The sequence below is a fragment of the Mycteria americana genome, chromosome 2, assembly GCF_035582795.1.
Source record: "Mycteria americana isolate JAX WOST 10 ecotype Jacksonville Zoo and Gardens chromosome 2, USCA_MyAme_1.0, whole genome shotgun sequence".
Lineage (NCBI taxonomy): Eukaryota > Metazoa > Chordata > Aves > Ciconiiformes > Ciconiidae > Mycteria > Mycteria americana.
In genome coordinates, this window is record NC_134366.1 from 16,743,818 (window position 1) to 16,767,160 (window position 23,343).

Sequence of the window (23,343 nt, forward strand, 5' to 3'; positions counted from 1 at the left end):
CAGTAAACGAGACTGTCTTTAGGAATCATTTCTCTCTCTGGGTAAAAATAGTTGCTTCCCTTCTTAATAGGAGATGATGGCAGGCCTCCTTTCTGGTTTTCTGACATTGCTGGCAATAAATGGCCATAGCAAATACAGAATAATAACAGAGTGAGTATCTGTCTGCAGCTACTTGTTACAATCTGTATGTGTAATCAATCTTAAGTGTCTCTCCAGAAATACATAAAGATGGATTTATGTAGCTTGGTGAGCCAAGAACATGCAGCTTGACTTACTAAGTTTAGTAACTGAAGTGTTGTGTGTGTTTGTGTAAGAGGGAGAGCTCCACCTACTGGAAAAACCTTCTAGTTTATGGGGTGTATTTTGAGTCAAGCATGCGATACCGATTTCTTATGTCTGGTCTCAGGGATTTGGAATGAGAGCATTTGCAAAGAAATAGAGTTCCTTCAACTTTAAAAGGTCTGAGCTCTGAAAATATTTTCTCAGATTTTCATCTTGACTTGTTTTTAGGAACATCATCTCCAACGGGCTATCTCAGCACAACAAGTATATGGAGAGAAGAGGGATAACATGGTTATACCAGTTCCAGAAGCAGAAAGTAATATTGCATACTATGAATCCATATATCCTGGAGAATTTAAAATGCCAAAGCAGCTGATTCACATACAGCGTAAGTAAAGTAACTCATTCATTGAAGTCTATACCAAGAACTTTATTTTGCTAGTAGTTTCAAGAGATTACTCTTAAATGTCTATTGAGCTTGCATCAAGACTGACTTCTGAGAATTAATTTTTTTCCAACATGTAAAGGAATACATACTTCTTACTGAAGAGGTATATTTAATTCTTGATCAAGAAGTAGACAGATGTCCTTCATGAGTCTAAGTCTATATGTTAATACTTTTAAATTTAGCAATCTCAAAGGCCTGTTCCTGCCTTCTATAACACTCAGTAGTTACAGCTTGCAGGGATATTCAGGTTCGTTGGCAAGGACAGACAAAAATCTACTTGAAGAGGAGAATATAGAATACATAGTTAAGAAACAGGGTACCTGTCCCCTGAAGCTTAATCAGGATAAAATGACAGTAGAGTGGATTGGGAAGCCAGGCAGAAATGGCAGTAGTAGTAGTATTTGCCTGTGCCTGGATGGAAGTATTCTGCATCTAAAAGTAGGTGGTTTTTGATATTACTGATGACTTGCAAATGTGTTGGGATTTTGGTTCTGTTGGAAGACAGCAGCTGTTTGGATGTGGCCCTGGATGTGAGTGCCTCATTACTTCAGATAACTTTTGAAAACATTATGAAAATATCATCTGTTGCAGAATTCTGTTGCATGGTGTAATTAGTAGAATTTTAAAAAGTAGTAACTATGCTATGTAAACAGATCTTATGCCGAATTAACTTTGGTTAAATGTTAGACTTCTATATCAGTCTGACCTTCAGTGGTGGCCTAAGGTATTAGAGCCTGCTGCTCTGCTCGTAGGCAAATGGAGAGACTAACACTAGCAGTCTTCCATGTTGATGCTAAGGTTACACTTTTTCATTCTTCTTGTCCTCATCTAGTGGTCTAACAGCTGAAATGGTGATTTTCAGCTGCATTGTATTCTACCTATTTATTTATTAAAAATAAGTGATGCTTTTCACAGTTGGTTTCCAAGTATGCACTGGGGAAGAAAGTCGTGTCTCTTACAAACTAAAACAACTTGAGTGAGGCATGAGGACTAGGGAGATCTTGTTTTGAATGCAGAATGCTGCATTTTCATAGGATATTATGGAAAATGGAACAGTTGTTTGTGTTCTGCAAAACATTACTTGTATCTGAAGATGCCCTGCTTACATAGGGTAGACCATGCTGGGCCAGTTTAGTCTGACTCATCTACATCACGAAAATCATTGATGAGAATATCTGTAAGGTCACTGTAATACAGTCTGCACTTACTTTTGTAGAAGTACCTTTAAAGTGTGTTTGGGCTGAAGTCTTAACTGTTGATAATACAATGCATAAAACTGCAGAATACTAGACAGCATTGAAAATTTTGACCAATCTAGAAATTTCTTGCTGAAAGCAGTGAGGTAGAAAGCTGCTGGCTGGCTTGACCACTAGTAAGCTTTCATAGGTTAACAAAAGCATAGTCAAATAGATACCAATTTTTATTCCTGATTTTTAATGGTGTAATGTTTTTCAAGAAAAAACTAGATATAACTCCGGAGTAGCATTACTACAACATTCAAACAAATAATTTTGGTTTTGTCTTCAGAAGAATCTGGTGGGTGCTCCAGACAGTGCTATGAGAACAAAACATTTCTGTAGTAGAACTAACTTTAACTTTCACTCTATCATTTAGCTTTCAGTTTGGATGCTGAGCAGCCAGATTATGACTTGGATTCGGAAGATGAGATCTTTGTGAATAAGTTGAAGAAAAGAATGGACATCTCTCCTTTGCAATTTGAGGAGATGATAGACAGACTAGAAAAGGGCAGCGGTCAGCAGGTACAATGGTACTTTGAATAAAGAATTTGAAATACGTGCTTGATATATTGCTATATGAAAGTGACATGCTGGGTCTTATATTTAGCCAGTCAGCCTGCAAGAGGCCAAGCTGTTGCTGAAGGAAGATGATGAATTGATCAGAGAAGTGTATGAGTACTGGATTAAAAAGAGGAAAAACTGTCGAGGTCCCTCTCTTATCCCAGCAGTGAAACAAGAGAAGCGAGATGGTTCCAGCACAAATGATCCTTATGTTGCTTTTAGAAGACGAACAGAAAAGATGCAGACACGAAAAGTAAGTAGATCAGTACCTCCCTCTGCTTGCTTTCACTTCCTTCTCCCCCTCTCGAAAAGTAGCTTATATAAAGAAACATGTCTGCTATGTAGTATAAAACAATAAAATTTGGGGTGTTCTTTTGTTTTAATTTGCAAGGGTAAAAACATAAACTACTTTAGGACAGCTATTGAATGAAAGTTTGTATGTATTATTTTTTTACTAAATCTACTGCTAAACCTACTTATGGTGTTGGTAAGTTGTAGCTTATTGATAACATGCACGTGCTTCTCTTTGTTTCAGCATGTGGGGGGTTTTAATATATATACAAATATTTAGAACTTAAATAATCTGAATTAAAGTAAATGATGTGGGGAAACATATACACTATGTATCTACAGAATCGTAAAAATGATGAAGCATCTTATGAGAAGATGCTTAAGCTGCGTCGAGATCTGAGTCGTGCAGTAACCATCCTGGAGATGATAAAAAGGAGGGAAAAAAGCAAGAGAGAGTTGCTGCATTTAACACTGGAAATTATGGAAAAGAGGTAATGTTTATTGAGAATTTGCTGCAGAAAGCTTTGGAAAGTACTTTGTATTCCCATTCTCACAAATACTTAAAACAGTGAGAGATTTTTAAAGTGTTTAGATTAGACTCTTTCATATGTACAGGATAGCATATTTTCATATATGGCTACAGACAGCAAAATAAAACATTAGGAAGTTGCTTATTATGGAAAAGTGACCCATCACACTAATTTACACTGTTTATTACATGTGTACATGTATTCAAATGTATGTATATAACCTATGTATTATACAGGAAGAGAGAGCATAGTTTCAGGTAAATTCGTTTGGAAATTTGTGTTAAACTTAAATGCATAGATTAAGGAAATCCCAGCTAATTTTAAGGCCACTTCCAATCACTATCATTCTTCTTTATTTCATTATTGCTGTTCTTTTTTAGCAAACCTTGATCTAATACCTCTTGAGGAAAACAAATAAGCATTTCATACAGTTTAACATGTTGTTCTGTGAGTCATCTCCAACTAGTGCTTCTTTTGACATCCTGTTGGTCAGCTGTGCTGAAGACTAAATACTCTGCTCTGTCAACTGTTGCTTTCCCAATCAACTGAGAATCACGTTTGCAATGTGGAGTTGTTCTTTAGGTTGATACTTAGAATCTGAATAGACTTCTCTAGCTTAAGCATCCATGTTTGAAAACAAATGTTTTGAGCCAGTATTTTAAAGATCTAAAACTAACTTTTTAGTCTGGTTTCTTAGGGAGACAAGTTGAATGTCAGTCTGCCCTCTCTACCAGGTGCAGTTTTTTCAAGCACTGACCATTTTCAGTAAAATAGAGGGGGGAGAAAGCTCAAAGATTTTTCCAGTAGCTTTTTCAAGAAAATAAGCTGTTGAATAGAAGAAAGACTCTAATGCCCCCCTCAGAATGGAAAACTGCACTTCAGCTCGGCACTTTTCATAGGACTTGAAATGTTACATGGTTCATGGATCTGCTTGTTGTGAAACTATTCCATGACACAAAAGAGGGAGGGTTAATGAATAAGGCACTCTCCCTCGCTGTTTAAAACCTTGTTGATAAATGTGTATTTTTAAATGGTATCTATCCCCAAGTGAGGGGGGAGGGAAACCCTCTCCTGATCTTTCCTTCTAGTTTCTGCTTCTTTCCTTTACATTATTATCTTTTGGAGATGTTTTACAGGCTTTACAGGGTAGTTATCCTTTTACTTATTTGTCAGCATTAGTCATTGCTATGAAGTTTCCACGTTATATAGGTCCCTTTTCTGGAACAATACTTTCTGTACTTCTTACTGTCATCCTGGGTGTCCTTTTACCCCAAGTTGCAAGTATTAGTCTGTGTTTCTCTGTGTTGTGCAATTTTTTACCAGACACACGTTGTAAATATTCCAAAAAATAAAAAATAATAATTCTGATTTCAGGTATAATTTGGGTGACTACAGTGGAGAGATCATGTCTGAGGTCATGGCACAACGGCAGCCGGTTAAACCTACCTATGCTATTCCCATCATTCCTGTGACTAACAGCAGTCCTTTTAAACACCAAGAAGCTATGGAACTGAAAGAATTTAAAGTTAAAGTGAGTAATTCAGTAACCAAGTTACTAGTTCATGCTATTATGTATGCAGGATACAGCATTTTAGGATAGGAGGAGGTGGGGAGCTGAAACTGGAAATAGACTAGCAAAGCTGCAATTGGAATAAAATGCTTTGTTCTCTTGGCGTTATGAGGATAACATACAGACTGCTGGCATTCCTTAAGACAGAAATAAAGGAAGTATAGACGACTACAGACAAAAGGGCACGTGCAATTGTATTCTTATTCTGGGGGATATGAACATTTTTCTCTAATACTGTCTGTAAAGTTAGGATATCCTGAACAAAACTGTATTTATTACCTACATATTGGACAAAGGTAGGACTAATGAGGTAAAACCCATATCTTGTTCTAAATTCATGTAGTTATTTTAATCTGGGGGGTTGTTTTTTGTTTTGATTTTTTAAATATGATCCACTGATATTCCCAGCATGCTGTATGGCTTTGGTTTTGTATTTAAGTAAAGTATCAAATAACCTTATTTGATTTAGAAAGCTGACCAGTACTTTTTTTCCTTCAGGCTTTAATTTTGTGTCATACAAAGCATAGCTACAGTGCCAACAACTGAGCATATTAAATAGGTCAGGTAACACAGGAGAAATGATGAGGTATAATTTGACTTGTAAACAAAAACTTCTTCTAACTGAAGGAAGGCTGTTCTGAATCTAATAAGGTGTCTTGAATCAGTGAATACTAGAGAATTGTAGTTGAGATTGCCAGAGTGTACTTACCTATTAGTGATGTTGGGTCAATGCAGTGTCTTGCAGCTTGAAAGAAATGTGTTTCTTGGAAACTTGGGAAATGCACTGAAACTTGACTTTGCATAGTATGGGGAAATGTGTTTAATTTTTAGAGGATTTTCTGAGATTCTAGCTATCTGTGAGAAGTCTAACTTCTATTTTTGCCTTTAAAGCATTGTTTGGTACTTAGTAATTCCCTAACACTGCATAAATGCCTATTAATTTAAAATGTTAGAAAATAAAAAAGGTGCCTCATGGAGATCATTGTATATATTTTAGTGTACTTCTCCGAAGTAGCACTGTTATCTTAACCGCTAGTGTTTTATCTGGCATGGATTGAGCAAACAGTGCTTGATTCCACCTTGTCTGTTAAATGTTTCAATTGCTGGAAATGAAATACAGATATTCATGAAATGACTGGATGTTTTGTCATCAAGATGGTGGAGAGATGAGTTCACGTTTTAGCTTGCGTACACAGGAGTTTTCTAAAACTCCTGTTTTAATCTGATTTGCTTGTGTGTGTAATATTATGCTGCCTTTTTTTTCTTGCAGCAAGATAAACCTGATGTTATTAGACCCAAAAGAAAGTATGAGAAGAAGCCAAAAGTCTTACCTTCGTCTGCTGCTGCTACTCCTCAACAGACAAGTCCTGCTGCACTGCCAGTCTTTAATGCTAAAGATTTGAATCAGTATGATTTTCCTAGCTCAGATGAAGAACCTCTCTCCCAGGTAGGACCTCTAGAGTTCTGTGCTGCTCTTAGGGAGAGAATAGAAGTAAAACTCATGAATCTACTAATATTTCTCCTCATACAACCCCCATCCTCTCTTCAAAGGTTTTGTCTGGTTCTTCGGAGGCTGAGGAAGAAAATGATCCCGATGGTCCTTTCGCCTTCCGTAGGAAAGCAGGCTGTCAGTACTATGCTGTAAGTAGAATTTCCTTATATATCTTAAGACAGAGCGTCATTGTGGGAAAACATCTTGTGTTTAATTGTTTAAAATTATTTTAAGCCTCATTTAGACCAACCTGGCAACTGGCCATGGAGTAGCCCTAAAGAGGGAAGATTAGGAGATGTGCGTTACAGATACTGCTTAACCACCCTCACTGTACCCCAGAGGTGTATTGGGTTTGCACGAAGACGGGTCGGCCGTGGTGGAAGGTGAGTGCTACATAATTGTTGCTGGTTTTAAAAATAAAATTAAAAAAAAAAAAAAAATCAGTAAGACATAAAGAGCAAAGCTAAAAAAAAAACCAAACCTCTCAAAAATTGAGACATCAGAGAGATTGACTTTTTAAATACTTCCATTTAATACAAGCTTCCTTAGCTGGTTAATGTCTCCATTTTTATTTTGCGGTAGTGGAAGCCACTTTAATACTGTTTTCTTAAACGTTTCTAGGGGGGTGTTTTTTTTATTCCTGGCACTCCCAAGTTCTGAGGTGAAAATATCTGCACGTTTCCAGTTGTGATTGGTGGTTTGCATTTAAATGATTTGCGTAGTTGTCTTCAAATAATAGTATTTAAAAATAGCAAAAATCACACTTTTCAGAAAATGCTTTTCTGAGTTTGGACCGTATTTAGTGATTTGCCAGGCATGGAGGAGAATTTGGGAGGAATACTTACAAGTGACAATAACTGTTCAATTTCAAACATTATCAAAAATACGAAAGAATTAAGGACTTCGGGCATTTTGTTTCTAAGCATCTTTATCAAAAATAACTTATAAATTGTTCAGTGTATAAGTGCTGTTTCTCAAATATTGTATGATGTCTTTAAGCAAATGGTGCATTGGTATTAAATTTTAATTTTAAAAAAATGTAAGAACCTGATTTGGCTTTCAGATTAATGCTTAGCACCTCTTCACATATTAGCAAGCCAGATTGGTATATCAGCAAAAGCAGAATGGGAGCTGAAGGCTCTTACTGGGGTTTTGCAAGGGGATTTGGAAGTTAATGTGACATCCCCACTGCGTTGGGATGGTTGTAGGTATATTCAGTATATATGGGAGTAAGGTTTTTGAACTGAAGTTACTTCAGGAGGGCATTTGAATCACTTCTTAGTTACTTAAGCAATTTTATTTTATTCTCTGGGCTTTTTTCCTTTGCATTGTGGAACTCTATCTTCCAGCCTGATGATTAAAAAAAATAAATAAAAAAAAAAATTATGTATGTTGTTGCAGTGTATTAATATATACATGATGATGTACATCAGCTGTTCAAACTGTAAAAGCTAGAATACATGTGTGAAGAGAAACCTAAATGTACTACTTACTGTAAAATAACATATAGTCATTGTGTCTGTTTGGAGGAGTTGGTCATTCTAGAACAGTTTTGTGTAGTCTTTTCTATCCCTTTGTCATCCCCAAGCGCATATGGCAAGCTGGTGACATTCTTGGTATTTTCTTGCCACTGTATAATTCTGCATTGTTTTCCTGTTTTTAGGGTGCTACTAGACAGAGCGCATTCGGACTACGATAATACATTTCATCAGCTGGATTTGGAAATGTTTTCCTCATCACAACACTCCTCAATCAGTCAATTTGCCAATACCTCAGAAACAAATACCTCGGACAAATCTTTCTCGAAAGACCTCAGTCAGATACTAGTCAATATCAAATCATGTAGATGGCGGCATTTTAGGCCTCGGACACCATCCCTACATGACAGTGACAATGATGAACTCTCCTGTAGGAAATTATACAGGAGTATAAATCGAACAGGCACAGCACAACCCGGGACCCAGACATGCAGTACCTCTATACAAAGTAAAAGTAGCAGTGGTTCAGCACATTTTGGTATGTTTATTTTGACAAACTTGCTTCTACAAATTTTAAACTTGGCTCAGAAAATCCAGAATGTCATTAGGTCATCCATACTTTACGTCATGGTCTATTTTAATGGTAACAGCCCATCTTCACTTTTATCTCTTTATTTGCTACATAGAATGTTTATTTGTATTTATTGCTAGCAGTAGTGTACTTCATCTCAAATTTATGCAAATGCTACCTTTATACGTAATTACAATTTTAGAAATATGAAAGTTTAGAAACCAGTATTGTGTAGGGTTTAAGTTGACCCTGAAGATCTGGATTTTTAAAATTAAAAAAGACATTGATTAAAATGTTGATACAAATATTACATTACAGATTTTCTTCTAATACAAGGTGTGGTGGTGGTGAGAAATGTTTAGTTGAAATGTTTAGTTAAAATATTTGCATTTAAAATCCCAGCATGTTATGAATTCTTATTCTTATTTAAACTTACATGAAATTAAATGCCACTTCCCATCCAAAAAATACCCAGCCCACCCCCACAGATGCATCTGCTCATGCTTGGCAAAACTCTTGGACTAATCATGTGTACATTTTGTCAGCAAGTAGCAGATTACATCTTACAGAACCTGAATTACAGAATTGAGGACCTGAGTCTAAGAAAATTTGATGTGGTGTTAGTTGTTTTTTAATTGGAATACTGTTGGATAGTGTCACACTCTATGTTGGGTTCTTCACACTGGAAGACTGGTATTTACTTACTTAGAATGTAGCTTAAATAACTCATGAATTTTGATCAGTCAATACATTAAATGTCATCATTTTATAGAAAGTAAAGTGACTTTTTACAAAGAAATAACTTCACAAGTTCACCACCATTTTGTGAGGAGTCTCTAGAATCATGTTTTCCTTGCCATTTGAATTATGGCTTTGGAAATAAATTAGAAAACCTGGATAATGTAGGAGTGGGGTGGGCAGAGATGCATATACCTAATAAACTCCCCAAATTGTGGGATGTTTTGGAGGTTTGCTCAAATAAAGAGCATTATCCTGGTATCAGATGACTTTAATCCTCCTGTTTTCCAATATATTTGGTACCTTTCCTCCTTGCACCACCTGGTTGTTGTGGGTTTTTTTGGTCCCATGTCGTGTCCTGTCCCCCTGTCGTGTTTTCCCCACCCCGAAAATTCTTCCTCCTTGCATTTTTAGACTTAGTGAGCAGCTTTGTTCTGCTGCTTTATTTCATGCTTCCTCTCAATGCTGTCCTAGAGTAGGTCCTTGCCCCCATCCCCCATTCTTTTCTCTCTTATGACTCTTCTTGATGGAAACGTGTTAGGGCTAAAACTGGTGGTTCTTCTGGTTTGTGATCTAAGTATAGCTTTTGGTGTTTAAATTGTGCCCCTCCAGTGTTTCAGATCAGTAAACCAAGTCCAGAACTGAATGAGAGCATCCTCTGTATGGAGGCCAGTCTGAACTGTGATAAAATGGTAGTCAGATTACTAATGTGAAAACAAAACTAATGTGTGATGAGAAGATTATAAACACACTATAAAGTATTAATGGGCAATACATTACATCTGAAAATCACATAGACTTGAAAAAAAGGCTGATTTGAGTTTAAAGCATATGTCTGTGTGTGTGTGTGTGTATAAATAAACAAACAAACACACACACCCCTAGAATCTTTTTTCCTTAAATAGATGGTTAAGTTATTTATCTACATCATTTAGGAATTAAATGCAGTTGTTATTCATGGTGATGAGTGTGGTACAAGGTTTTAATTGTGTGGTTGTATTTTGAAGCCTGTGGGAAAGTAATACATACATATAAGTACCTAGCATATTACATTCATTTGTACTTGGAATTCTATGCAGATGGCTTCTCATGTGTGTAAAATATTTAAGTTAGTATTCCAAGCTTTTCCAAATTTAAAAGTTGTGGAGTTTAGATTCATATTTTTATTAGTGTTTGATACAGGAATGAAGTACTCAGTAAAAAAAAATATAACAATGTCTGAATTCACAGATACACTTTAAATTAGTTATCACAGTCTTTGGATAGTCGCTTGTTATTAATATAACCAGGTAGATTGTACCCATATAATTATTTATAGTCTTAATTGGGATTCTTGCAGCATGGAGGTGTATACAAGTTTGTGTACGTGTGGTGTAATGATGATTGTCTGTTTAGATATAGGTGTTTGAAAGGAGCATACAGTCTAGCTCATCTTGGTGCCATTTTGTTTCTTAGTGTTCTTTTTTCAGTTTCTTAAAGGATTCTTTAAGATACATTGTCTACACAGATTACAGGTGTGTTAGTATGTCTCATCTATAAGTTTGACTTCTCCAGAGACGCATGTCGGTTGGGGCTGCAGCTGCTGAGTTACATCTTCTTACTTTCTGTAGCAAATACTGTAAAGAACATCAGATATCATCTGTAACTAAAGTTTTTCTAATAGTCACTACTACAGATTTTACAACCCTGTAGAGTGTCCCTGTTCCTTTTTCTTAGCTGGCTTTAAAGCTGGGAGTTTGTTGTGGGTGTGGATTTTTTAGGTTTGTTTCTCTTTGTCTTTTACATTTTTGAAGTGGCAGTAGGTCTTTTTACCAGAAAACACTTATTAATGCATCTCTACTTTTAAAAATCCTTTCATCCTTTCGCTCCTAATTGTGAGTTGTGGTCAAACCATATTGCTTACCTTTAAGATGAAGTTCATCCTGAGATTCTGTAGTGGCCAGTAGACGTGATCATGTTGCTGTGTTTATTGTGCACCATCACATGATAAGTTTTGTCTGTTCCATATTAAAGAAGTTTAGAGAAGTCTTGAGCTTTTTCCACCCTGAATGATCCAGACAGCATGCTGCTGACATGGGAAAAATTGCTGTGGAAAATCTTGCTTTTCAAGTCTGTTATACATGGCCAGCAGAGGCATGAAGTTGAGACGGTATCTCAGGTCTTCTGTTAATCAAAGGACATGTTATAAAAGCTGTGCTGTGACATGCCATTCTCTGGCTACAGGAAGCATTGTTTTTCATCCTGAAGATCGGAGAGAGGTTTCCCCAAAGAGCCAGGCATTTTATAAACATTTTGGAGTGCCTTTGACCCTCAAGAAATGCAAGTTTTTCTGGTCCTGGTTTTCAGAGTGCTCAGCATAAAAGATCTGTGGAAGATGAAGTTGTTGCATTGAGATTTTGTGTGTAAACTGAGAAGGGATGTCTTAAAAAAAAAAAAAAAAAAAAATCCCTTACAAGTTACTTGAAAACGGGGCTTGTACTGGACTTGTGTGCTGAAAGATAGACTTTGGCAGCAGGATCAAGTGGCCAAGAAAAGTAGCATCACTTTTGAAGAAGTGGTTCCTTTTCATCTTACTGAAGAATTACAAAAAAGCATCCCTTGCCCTCTTGCAAGAAGAGCCGATTCAAGGATCTTCAGGCATATGTTATACAGAACACCACTAAAAAGCAGGCAAGAGTGTAAAAGCATGATTCTTGTGGAGGAATAACTTGTTCAGTGGGGGAAGCTATTCGCTCTGAACAAAACGCAACAAAATTACCTCAGAAAAAGAGCCTGTAGCACTGACAGTCTCATCAAGTTTCTGAATCATAATCTTCAGAGATGGAGCTTGTGTCTTAAGTCTGGAGTGTGCAGTAGGCATGAATATTAATCTGAAGTATTTGTGTCCCAGGATTTTAGTCTTTCTTGTTAGATTAATTGATTGATCTAGTTCTGCCAGGCGAAGGATAGTCTTCGAACTGCATCACATTATAGAGAGATTATCCTTTCTGCTGGAGACTTGCTGTTAAATATGTTACAGTCATATTTTTGGATGCTTGCATCTAGTAATCAAAAGTCTGAGATGTTTACAACTGCACAGCATGTACAATTCTGCTGCAGGTTTGGGTTTAGGAGGCAGACCAGAGATACCAGTCACTAGTGAAAGATTTGAGCACTCATTCCCAGGCTCCACAGTAAGACCAGGCAACTGTCTTGCATTCTGTTCTTTTCTGCCTTTTTCATCCAGAAGCTGGGTCACTTTGAAAGGAAAGTCTGCAAGCTGTCAAGACTAAAGAGGCTAGAAGTTAACTAGAGTCTACTCACCACATTTGTAATTCTTTCTTTGAGAAGAAGTTTATTCTAGCAGAAGCCTTACTGAAAATTCTTAGAGTTATGTTTGGGATTGTAGACCTTACCGTATATGAAAAACTGCAGGCATCCAGAATATAGTTAAAGAATGCAGAGTAGCTTAGTGTTTAGCATTTCCATCTCCAAATTTGTAATGTTGGTTGATGGATCTATACTTTTTTTCTTGTTCTCATTAAGGGTACCTGACACTCATCTTCAGGCATCCCTTTCCTGGAAAGAAGCAGGAGGAAGTTCCTCAATCCTTGTGGCAGTTCCTTGCACCAGAGTAGAAGGACTTGTCCTACCTTTTCATTGCTTTCATGCCATCACTGGCTGTGTTTAGCTCTTTTTATTTAGCCCTTGTATCTGTAATAGTCTCAACACTGCTGTCTATTTTACTGTTTTCCCTTTTCCAAATGCTTATTTTCACATTGCAGGATAAACTTGGTCGTGAAAAATACTGACATCTGTAATGGCCATTTTCAGTTAGAGTTGGAACTTAACAGTCTTGGCTCATCTGTGGCTGAGATGTTGAGATCCTAGTTGAAGAAGCAATGGCCTTGGGAGTAACAGATGTTTATAGCCCACCCTAGGCTTAGTTGAAGGAGGAAATCTTAAAAAGAAAAGCTTCTTTAGTCTGGGAAATGTGGCTGGGGTTGGGGCACGAGTCAACACTTACTAAAACATCTGAGCACTTCTGAAGACTTTGAGACTTTGTAGTTATACTAGATTTCTCATTCAGCTTCCACCCAGTTGGAGTAATACTTTGCTCCAAAGTGCTGGATCTTTGGGCTTGTGTAAACTGTTCCACTTTGTCTGCATCCCATGCAAGGATGGTCAAGTTTATAACTGCAGGGTAAATTGTGTGTACCCCAACTGGCCTGTGACATTTCGTTGGAAACTCATATTAATAATGATGGGCAGACAAATACAAATGCATAGCAAGCATTTCTAGCTTTCACTCAATGGCTAGTAAAAATCCTCGTTAATTATTTTCTGTTTTTCTTCCGCTACCAAGTAGGGAGGGCATATATAGATCTTATGTGTAGTTTACAATTTCTAAGTCTAGAGTTCTGGTGTTAGGAATTTCACACTTAAGTTCTGTTGGGCTGAAATATAAGGCTGTTGTAGTAATAATCAAGGGCATAATGATTCATGTTCTCATAGTGTCTAATAATGCCATGTTTGAGTAAAATCAATCTTGAACTTCTTTTCAGAAAGTGAAACATCTTTGGGCCTGGTGCATCAAATACTAAATCACACTGATGGCTCTAAGTCTCTCCAATCTTCCGAATTCGCTGGTGAGAACTTGCTATACAGTAGAAAATCTTTAACCAGGCAATGTAAGCCAGATAACATCTCTTATAAGATGGAGATAAAAAATGTGATGTTCTGGATTACTTAGTATTGTGAATGATGTTTGCTTTGCATGCACTTTTGTCATTAGTAACCACTAACTGTTCTCCTATACAGCAGGGATGTGATGTTCTCATGTATTTCCCTTAAGAAAACATTGTAACATATATCATCTTTCTGCACACTTTAGCAGTTCTGTAGTTCATGGTTTCTGAGTTGGAAGCTTTGTTACGTGATCTTTCTTCTGTTACCTGATCGAAACTGCTTACTTAATGGCCATCACCTCAGCTGGAAGGATCAGGGAATCCAGTACTGCAAACAGGTTGTTAGAGAGGTTCTTTGAACCCAATATAATCTTAATGCTTCAGTTTTCCTACTGAAATAACATTTCTGCTTGTGAGAACAGATACTTAACTTGACGTTATGAAGCAACTGCTTTTTTAAGTTACTCTGATTTAAATATCTAATTCTTTAGATGTTTAACAGGACTGAAGCATTTGCTGAAAGGTTTAAGCTGTTTGAGTCTCTCAGCATTAAAATTTTTTTAAACTGTATTAAAAATAAATATGCTTACCTGGATAGATCATTGTGTTTACTCCACAAAGCTTGCTCGGTTTCTCTGGCAAATCTAGTGAGCATCTTCCATTCAGGAAATCAAGAGGAATGCTAGTAGAGGGGCCAGGAGTTTCCACGTGCATTTTCTGCTTTCCAGCTATGCTTCCTGGTTCTTAGGAAACTGGTTCTTGTGGTCAATTTTTTTGTAAGTCTGTATTTTCCTACTTCAGGGAAGCAGAATAACAACTAGTGAGTCACCTCACAGTAAAACTTGCAGCAGTAGTGAGGAGGGGAGGCTGTGGCTGTTTACCATACAAAGACCAATCTGTTCATACAGGTTCCATAGCTAGGCCCCCTCTTCACTGATTTCAGCCACTTCTGGGAAGGACTTGCATTTTCAGAGAAGCTAAATGTAAGGCATTTAGCTTCTCTGCATTGTACATAGAATTCCTACAGCATTGTAAGGCTAGTACACATTGAATGCTGTGGTAAAACTAGTTAGCACTGTAAAAATAGTTTTATATTGTAGTATAAAGCTGCTGAGAACTATGGATCTTTGAGAAGTCCATTGACAGCATCACTGTTACTCTGTGCTCCAGAAAACACCACCTGTTGAGTATCAGCATCCCACAGAATTCAGTAGCTATGTAAACAGAATCATCCAATTGAAAGATATTATTCAATGGCTTAATTTGAGCAAAAAATTTATATGTAATTATCCCAAAGATTACAAACATCTTGCTTATAGTCATGTAAATGATTGTAGGAAAACATATTCATAATGTAGTGTGTTGTTAAAAAATTGAGTTACTGCACAAGATTTGTGGCTGTTGCTAAGGAGATACTAAGCAGTCATTTATCCTGTCAATCAGTCTCAGTAATGCACAGTGTTTCTTTCCTTTTATTCATAGCTGCAAACCCCTGAAGCTTTTTATTCTACCTTCCATTCCTTTTTGCAGTCTGTAAGCCAGAGGACATTTCTCTTACTTGCTGCCAAAGTATAGCACTAACACAGTCGCGGAGTAGGTGCATGCATTGTCCCAAGCTGTTAAATGAAGAGGATAACGGCATAACAGGATGCACTAAGTTAAAATCCTAAAGGTTGGCTCAACTGAAATGTTATAACTTGATTCAAAATTCTACCAGAAACAATTCGGAAGCATACGGAGTTTTAATTGTTCCAATTCATAACAGTATGCTGCAAACAAACAAGAAGCATCCATGTAGCCTAGTCTCTCAATAAAACTTGAGCTATGCATCTTCTGACAACCATATTGAGAGGTGGATAACTCCAGGTAGGGTTGTGCCTTAAAGGTTCCTAATGTTTCAGGTTAGGAAAGGAGTTGGGTTAGGTTAATTTAAGGAGTCGGGTGGCTTGCATAAATTACTGAAAGTGTCTTGGAAAGTATGTAGAAGTTTTGGGGAAAGGTACAGTTGCTAGCTGTGAAAGACAGTTGAGATATTCTGAAATGCTAATGTTCTTATTTATATTGTATCAGTAGTGGTGATTGAGCTATTCCCACCTCCACTCCTCACTGGATTCTGTGTAGCGAATGAAACTGGATGGTCTGTCGGTGTCCAATTCAGTAAATTCTGTAGTATTAAATAGTCATTACTGTATGATGGAACCATGACTGCTGGGGCCTTAGCATGCTGTCTGAGAAGTCTATAAACACTGCACTCCTGTCTAGGGCTGCTTTAGCAAGAATCTGTTTTAAATTCTCGTGTGTTGTCTTTAAGCCTTGAATGTTATGTTTTGTCCCTTTTTTAATTTGAAGCTGTTGTTCAGTTGTCTGTTGCTTTACTAATCTTTTTAAAGCCTTGAAGGTCTCCATTAATACCAGAAATATGTAACTTTGTGTAGCTTTGTGTAGCAATACTCTTCTGAGTTACCAGAAACATGGTTGTTGATTTAAGTGTACAGAAAAGCTCTGGGCTTCCTTCTTGCCTGCTGTTTTTTTCTAGGCAGATAAAGACCAGTGTGTGACACAAAAGAAAGTGACGGTCATTTTTGGTACTTCCACATTTACCATTTTTCTCTGACACAGATGAAAGATTTTCATCTGTGCCCTTTCTCTTCTTTAGAATAAAAATGAGAAGAGGTAATAAAATATCTGGAAGAAAGTTCTTAGGGACACTGTTACTGTTTTTCTAGAGAAAGTGATGTTAAGATACTAAGTTTGGCACCTATGCAATTGCATCTATGCTAGCTTTGCAGGCAAGAAAAAAATATTCTCTGAAAGCCATATAACTAACCCATTAGTAACAGCTACGTTTCTGTGGTCTGCAATGCATTTACTCGAGTTGCTTTTGAAAAAAAGACAGTTGGACTTAAGACTAGCTCTTTGAGAAGTTTAGGACTGTGCCTGCAGATGTAGAGGCGCAGACAGTCAGTACACTCGTGATTTCACTGTGCTATGTGTGATTTCCCCAGAAAGCCTTCCCCAATTCCAGTCACAGTTGTGTGCCACAGAAAATTAATAGGTAGGGTTAAATAGATGAAAATACTTTCATGTAAAGTGTATACAAACATTTTTTGTGCACAGGAACGATAGTTTTCAGAAGCAACATATCTCATAATCAGTAGGCTTATTTTTTTCAATTGAAGTGTAATATAGACTGTTCTCTGAGAGCAGGAGGGGAAGAAACCTAGTGACAGTGTTAGTGAGCAAAATATATTATGGCTTTTAACAGAAGAGGAATAAAGTATGCTATCCTAGTTTGCAGGTCTTCAAAAGAAAGAGTGATTAATTTTGGTTTGGATAGTTCTCAGTAGTAGTAATATTTTCAATAAAGCCTTCAATGTAGTGCTGCTTTAGCATGGAGGGGGAAGAGCTAGCTTATCTATGCTGTGTAACTTCTTCTGGTACATGAGCATATCTGGATATGTTGTGAAATGGAAAAGGAATATCAGTCAGATTATTTTAGGAGGCTGTAGCTTGCAGCAGTCCTTTATGGGCAGGGTTGTGTTTCTAAACTGGATGCATCTGATTAATTCAGAATCTCAGTAAATGTCTGATAGTGTTGTAAATAGTATTTTGATATGTCTAGTAGGCTTTTACCTTTAATAAGGGAAGCAGCAAAAATATTGCCGAATGTTTTAACCTAAATCAAAAAACCTGAAATAAATTGTTCTTGACCATATTTTCAGATATGACAGGTAAATAAATAGCCATTTCCATTGCATTTTTGAGGCAGTATTTGTAAGTGTGTTTGGATATTTGAGCAGAAGTAAGAGAAGCCGTTTGAATGTAGACGAGGGTGGTGGTCATAGTGGGGTGCTTCTGTCACTTTACTTTGACAGCTGTATAACTGTTTTCGTAGTGGTGGGAAACTTACAGCTGTAAGGGTGACGGACTACTTAAAAAGAAATACACTGATGCACAATTTGAAAAATATAGTTCTTTTAAATGTTGCTTCCAGAAGGGGGAGCACTTAAAGACTGTACTAAATAATGGCTATCCTAAACAAACACAGCCTGTCTCAAACTTTATTTACTGTTTTTCAAAAAGAAAACAATATTTTGGAGTTGGTTAAACCAACATAGGTGACTGCTTACTACAACTCTATTTTGTAGCTAAAATCTAAAATATACTTAAGGCTTGAAAACTGAAACTGTTACTTACTCAAGTGGACAAAAGTGAGATGGTTATGACGGTGGAAATTTTAATCTTAATTCAGTCAAAGATGGTGTTATAACGTATCCTTTTTTGCCCCTTTTCCTCTTTGTCAGTCTGCGAGTTGTCTTTATTTACATCACTTATGCAACCTATTCCTAAGCAATATATTTACAGTGTCATACTGCAGAATAAAATACCTTGCTAATACATGGAATCTTCAATATCATTGGCACTACGTTGGCTAAACCATACTGATTCTAAATTTTAGGTTTTTTAAAAAAACATTTAATTAATAAGTCACTACTAACTGATAAATATAAATGAAATATCTGTCAGTACCAGTAGAGTACATCTATTTTTCTCCCTCTCCTACTGCTGCTCAGCTTTCTACATGCTAATCTTGGTGTGCTAAAGCTTTCTTGCTCTAACTTCTGTGTTTCTTGACAGTTAAAAAAAAAAAAATCTAAAGGGCTTTTAGTTTATATAAAGTAGAATTGAAATTTCAAGAGCCAACTCCTGAATATTTGGTCTGTGAATTCTAGTTTGTTTTTTTTTTTTAGTAAGGGCATTTACAATGGTGTTACGACTAAGCTATTCCCCTAGGAATAACTTTAAAACATGGAAGAAATGAAGCAAGTTGAAGTGAGATTTAACTGTAAGAGTATTGGGAAGTAATTTGTCCCTTATGGCAATATAAACAAGCACTACATCCCTACTTGCTGAAGAATGATACTTAAAAAAAAAAAAAATAGTAACTTGAATGTAACAGCTGAATAAAAATTTATAACTTCAAGTGCTCAGATAGCAAAGTGCTGGTAATAATTTAGTGCTATTTCCAGTACATAATAGAAGGATTTGGAAAAATGTTTTACCAAAAAAAAAAAAAAAATCACACATACAGTGGAAAAATGCATGCTCAGCAGTGTTTGCTCTGTTTGTTTCCAAATATTAATTCTTATTTTGGTTAGCTGTTTGTACTGACTTGCTATTCAAGTTTGTACATAAGGTATAATTGTTCTTCAAAAGCCCATTGTATCAAGAAGCAGGAGATGATTATAGTTTTGATAGAAACAGTTTTTTTTCAGGCAAGCAAGCCTGAAGGAGTAGATTAACAAAAATATTTTAAAAATTGCAATTTGTGAACAGGATTCAAGCGTGGAGGTGATTTGTTGCCAAACAGTAGTGAACTTACCCAAAAGTGCGACTTCCACTCTAGAAGTATGAATACTATTTACAGCACTTACTTGGGAGCACCTCTACAATCTGAAGATAAAATTGAAGGAAAAATCTGAAAGGTGTATCCTAGACTGCATTTGCAAGGGAATGCGCATTCCAGCCTTGATTCAGTTTTAAATTGAAAACTGAGACTTCCTTTCATTTTGGAAATGTAAATTAAACAAACAAATAAAAAGTCCTAACATTAAGTTAATCCTAACATTTAAGTTAATGACTTAATGAGCTAATGACTCCCCACCCCTGCACCATTGGGCATCCCCTTGTGAATCTTTATGAATAATGCTGGGTTTTATCAAATTCATACTTGTGGGCTAGCTGGATAAAATTCTAGTTGACTTGTGATACACTGACTACTGGGTCACCTTTCAGAGATTTTTAGAGAGAAGGATGTAGTTCTATCAAATTCTGTATTGATGGAGTTGCTTGTACATGTGGGATTAAAAACAATAATACCACCTGCACAGTTGTAAGCATGCCCAATTTAATGTTTTCACTAAGCTTAAACATAAATCTTAATTGTAGGTACTTGCTACCTTCAAAATGCTATCTGTGAGGGCTGAAAGCATGCAGTTCCCAAGTTTTGCATATAAACCTACTTTACTAATAATGCAGATACTGTAGTTTCACAAAGTGAAAACATCGATGCCATTTCTACCTGTAATTTCTTTTTAATCAGCTATTAGAGAGTATTTGGTGGCTTTGATTGTGTTTTGGTTCCCTCCTCCTCCTCTCTTTTTGATATCTTGAGCTAAATGCAGCAGAGCAATTAAAGCCTGTATACTAAAAAACAGCTTAAAAAGGGAAGGCTTAATTTGAACAAAAATTTCTAGGACGATGATAGCCTTTTTGCCATAAAGGTGCATTAAGGCTTGTGGGAACTTGCTGTGGTGTGTTTTGTTTTTGTTTTGGGTTTTGGTGGGGTTTGGGGTTTTTTTTTTGTTGTTGTTGTTTTTTTTAGGATTACAAAATAGATGTGTTTATATACACAACACCTACGTATTTTGATATAGTATTTTCTCGTTTTATATTTTGTTCAGCATTTACAGCCGAACAATACCAGCAACATCAACAGCAACTGGCACTAATGCAGAAACAGCAGCTTGCACAAATTCATCAACAGCAAGCAAATAGTAATTCCTCTGCCAACACATCACAGGTGAGGGATTTGTCTGTGCTATGATTTATCCCTCATTGTTTCCCACCAGGGTTCATCTCTAATTGTCAACTGTTGCCATAGAACCTTGAAACTAACCAACAGGAAAGTGGCTTTCGCCTGAATCTACATCATAGCCATTCTGTAAAGTGTTTAGAAGGGACACTGCAGGTGAGTGTGGCAGGCATTGCCTCTGCTCCCTCTTAACAAAAAAAAGATGGGTCAGTCAATGAATGAAATTTTCAAAGCCTTAGAAATATGAATTGCAGAGACATCCAGCCGTGTCATTATCCTCTTGATAGTGGGGGATTTTCAGAGCAGGATTTTTAGTTAATAACTAAAGCTAACTCCTGAATATGACCTCCATACAGCTGTGGAATTGTCTAATATTCATAAATGTGTAGTATTTGCAGTGGTGACGGACACATGAAAAGGTTCAGAAGTTGTTAGCAATCTGAACCTCTGAGTCTCTGAATTGGGTTTGGAATTTCATGAAAACAAGTTGACCTGTGAAACAATGTTGTTCCATAGAACTTTGAAAATAAGTTTCTTTGTATTTTAAATAGTTGTGGGGATTTTATTCTCTGTTGTTTCAATGGAGCTAGAAGTGCATGGAAAAAAAAATCACAGCTCAGATTTTACGTAGTTGTACCAAATGCTGACAATTTGGTCTGAGAGAATGACTGGGCCACGGTTCTGATTTACATGTACTGATTTTTGTTTTACTAGTTTGTGTGTAGCTTTAAAATGGGGAGAGTACTGACTCTTGGAAGCCTCAGTCACATATATTTGCCACCATTGTTCTTTTTAGGGTTTTGTTTCCAAGACACTGGATTCTGTTAGTGCTCAATTTGCTGCTTCAGCTTTGGTTACATCAGAACAACTGATGGGATTCAAAATGAAGGATGATGTGGTGCTTGGAATTGGGGTGAATGGCATTCTTCAAGCCTCAGGTATGCAGCTGTTCGACAGAATTTGATTGCATCTTGATTTTTACAGTGGAGATGCATCTGTCCAGAGTTGAGTACTTTCTGAAAAATGAGCTTACTCTTTTGTTTTTCTTTTGCAGGAGTGTACAAGGGCTTACACCTCAGTAGTACTACACCTACAGCACTTGTCCATACAAGTTCATCATCAACAGCAGGTTCAGCCTTGTTACAGCCTTCAAATATAACGCAGACTTCAAGTTCCCACAGCGCACTGAGTCACCAAGTAACTGCTGCCAATTCTGCAACAACTCAGGTTCTGATTGGGAACAACATTCGATTAACTGTACCCTCATCAGTTGCCACTGTAAACTCTATTACCACACTCAATGCACGACATATACCTAGGACTTTAAGTGCTGTTCCATCATCTGCCTTAAAGCTGGCTGCAGCAACGAATTGTCAGGTGCCCAAGGTTCCAGCTTCGTCCTCTGTGGATGCAGTACCAAGGTAGGTTTTTTTTATATTTGCTTATGCTTTCCGGTCTTTATTTTGCTTGATAAATATATTTATGGCAAATAAGAACCATTGTTTTAGATGAGGCTGGCTTACATTAACATTGTGTGTATAATGGTGGTCAAAAAAGGATACTTGGGGAGGAATACAGGAATAGACAGGCTTTTACACTGTCCTGGTTTCGGCTGGGATAGAGTTAATTTTCTTTCTAGTAGCCGGTATAGTGCTGTGCTTTGGATTTTAGTATAAGAATAATATTGATAACACGCTGATGTTTTGGCTGTCGCTAAGCGGTGTTTACATTGGTCAAGGATTCTTCCCCCCCTTCAGCTCCCCATGCTCTGCCAGGTGCCCAAGAAATGGGAGGGGGCACAGCCAGGATAGTTGATCCAAACTGACCAAAGGGCTATTCCATACCATATGATGTCATGCCCAGTATATAAACTGGGGGGAGTTGGCCGGGGGGTAGTGATCATTGCTTGGGGACTGGCTGGGCATCGGTTGGCAGGTGGTGAGTGGTTGTAATTTTTTTTATATATATATCTTCCTTTTTTTCCCTTCCCTTGGGTTTTGTTCCTCTCTCTCTCTCATTGGGGGTTTTTTCCCTCTCATTATAATTCATTATTATTATTACTATTATTTTGTTCCACTTATTAAACTGTTATTATCTCAACCCACGAGTTTTCTTACTTTTGCTCTTTCGATTCTCTCCCCCATCCCACCGGGGGGTGAGGGTGGGGGGGGAAGTGAGCGAGCGGCTGTGTGGTGCTTGGCTGCCGGCTGGGGCTAAACCACGACATACACTGATAGTTTTCCAGGATGTTCTGCTAGCCACCAGATCAAAAATAAGCGTTAGCTCAGAAGTGAAATTTATGATCTGTTAGTGCTATGCCATATAAAAATTCTCCATTGTTGAGTACAGTTTTTGGCTCTTAACGTTCTACGTGAAGGCTGAACTATTCCAAAATTAAATGTGTGTCTGTCCTTAAAAGTAAGTCCGCCAGGAATGAATGTAGAGTAGAGTTAGTCCAGCTGCATTCAAAGATGTTTCTGTATTTTGAACACTGCAGAAGAGTTCAGAGGATGTATTATGTTTTGTGTACCTCAGAATTTGAGAAAATATTTGTCACATTCTTTAGATATAATAACCATTTTCATTTCTAAATTACTGTTCTTAATTTCTGTTGTCTTCATTAGTTTAAGGTATTTGGCTAGAAGATCAATTAAAATAGGTTAAACAGGAAGTCAGTTCAGCGTTTCCTTAGATAATTCCAGATTTTGTAACTAGTCACTTCACTGGCAACTTCTTTTATTGCACATCTTTTATTACTTCATCACAAATTTTGATGCTTAGAACACCCTTTTTTGTTTCCTGCATGACATCGTGGTTTATGGGGAGGTTTTACAGTGTGGCAGCTGTTCAAAGTAGTCATTGCTGGGAGTTAAGCACACAAT

At 37.1% G+C, this 23,343-nt stretch overlaps 1 protein-coding gene across 9 annotated transcripts in view; it reads left to right on the forward strand.

Annotated features, from left to right (window-relative positions):
- The window catches only part of EPC1 (enhancer of polycomb 1), a 69,114-nt gene that overhangs the window by 44,263 nt on the left and 1,508 nt on the right, over positions 1 to 23,343 (forward strand). For 4 of the 9 annotated variants that reach the window (XM_075492502.1, XM_075492511.1, XM_075492510.1 and 1 more), the window contains 14 exons: positions 511 to 670; positions 2,345 to 2,490; positions 2,576 to 2,782; positions 3,163 to 3,311; positions 4,725 to 4,881; positions 6,191 to 6,367; positions 6,472 to 6,561; positions 6,647 to 6,795; positions 8,076 to 8,428; positions 13,744 to 13,827; positions 20,331 to 20,449; positions 20,531 to 20,617; positions 21,258 to 21,399; positions 21,516 to 21,882. In XM_075492502.1, coding sequence (XP_075348617.1) covers positions 511 to 670; positions 2,345 to 2,490; positions 2,576 to 2,782; positions 3,163 to 3,311; positions 4,725 to 4,881; positions 6,191 to 6,367; positions 6,472 to 6,561; positions 6,647 to 6,795; positions 8,076 to 8,428; positions 13,744 to 13,827; positions 20,331 to 20,449; positions 20,531 to 20,617; positions 21,258 to 21,399; positions 21,516 to 21,882 — 2,387 coding nt within the window. The remainder of the gene's footprint in view (positions 1 to 510; positions 671 to 2,344; positions 2,491 to 2,575; positions 2,783 to 3,162; positions 3,312 to 4,724; positions 4,882 to 6,190; positions 6,368 to 6,471; positions 6,562 to 6,646; positions 6,796 to 8,075; positions 8,429 to 13,743; positions 13,828 to 20,330; positions 20,450 to 20,530; positions 20,618 to 21,257; positions 21,400 to 21,515; positions 21,883 to 23,343) is intronic. The other 5 variants (XM_075492504.1, XM_075492507.1, XM_075492508.1 and 2 more) reach the window with 3 other exon arrangements.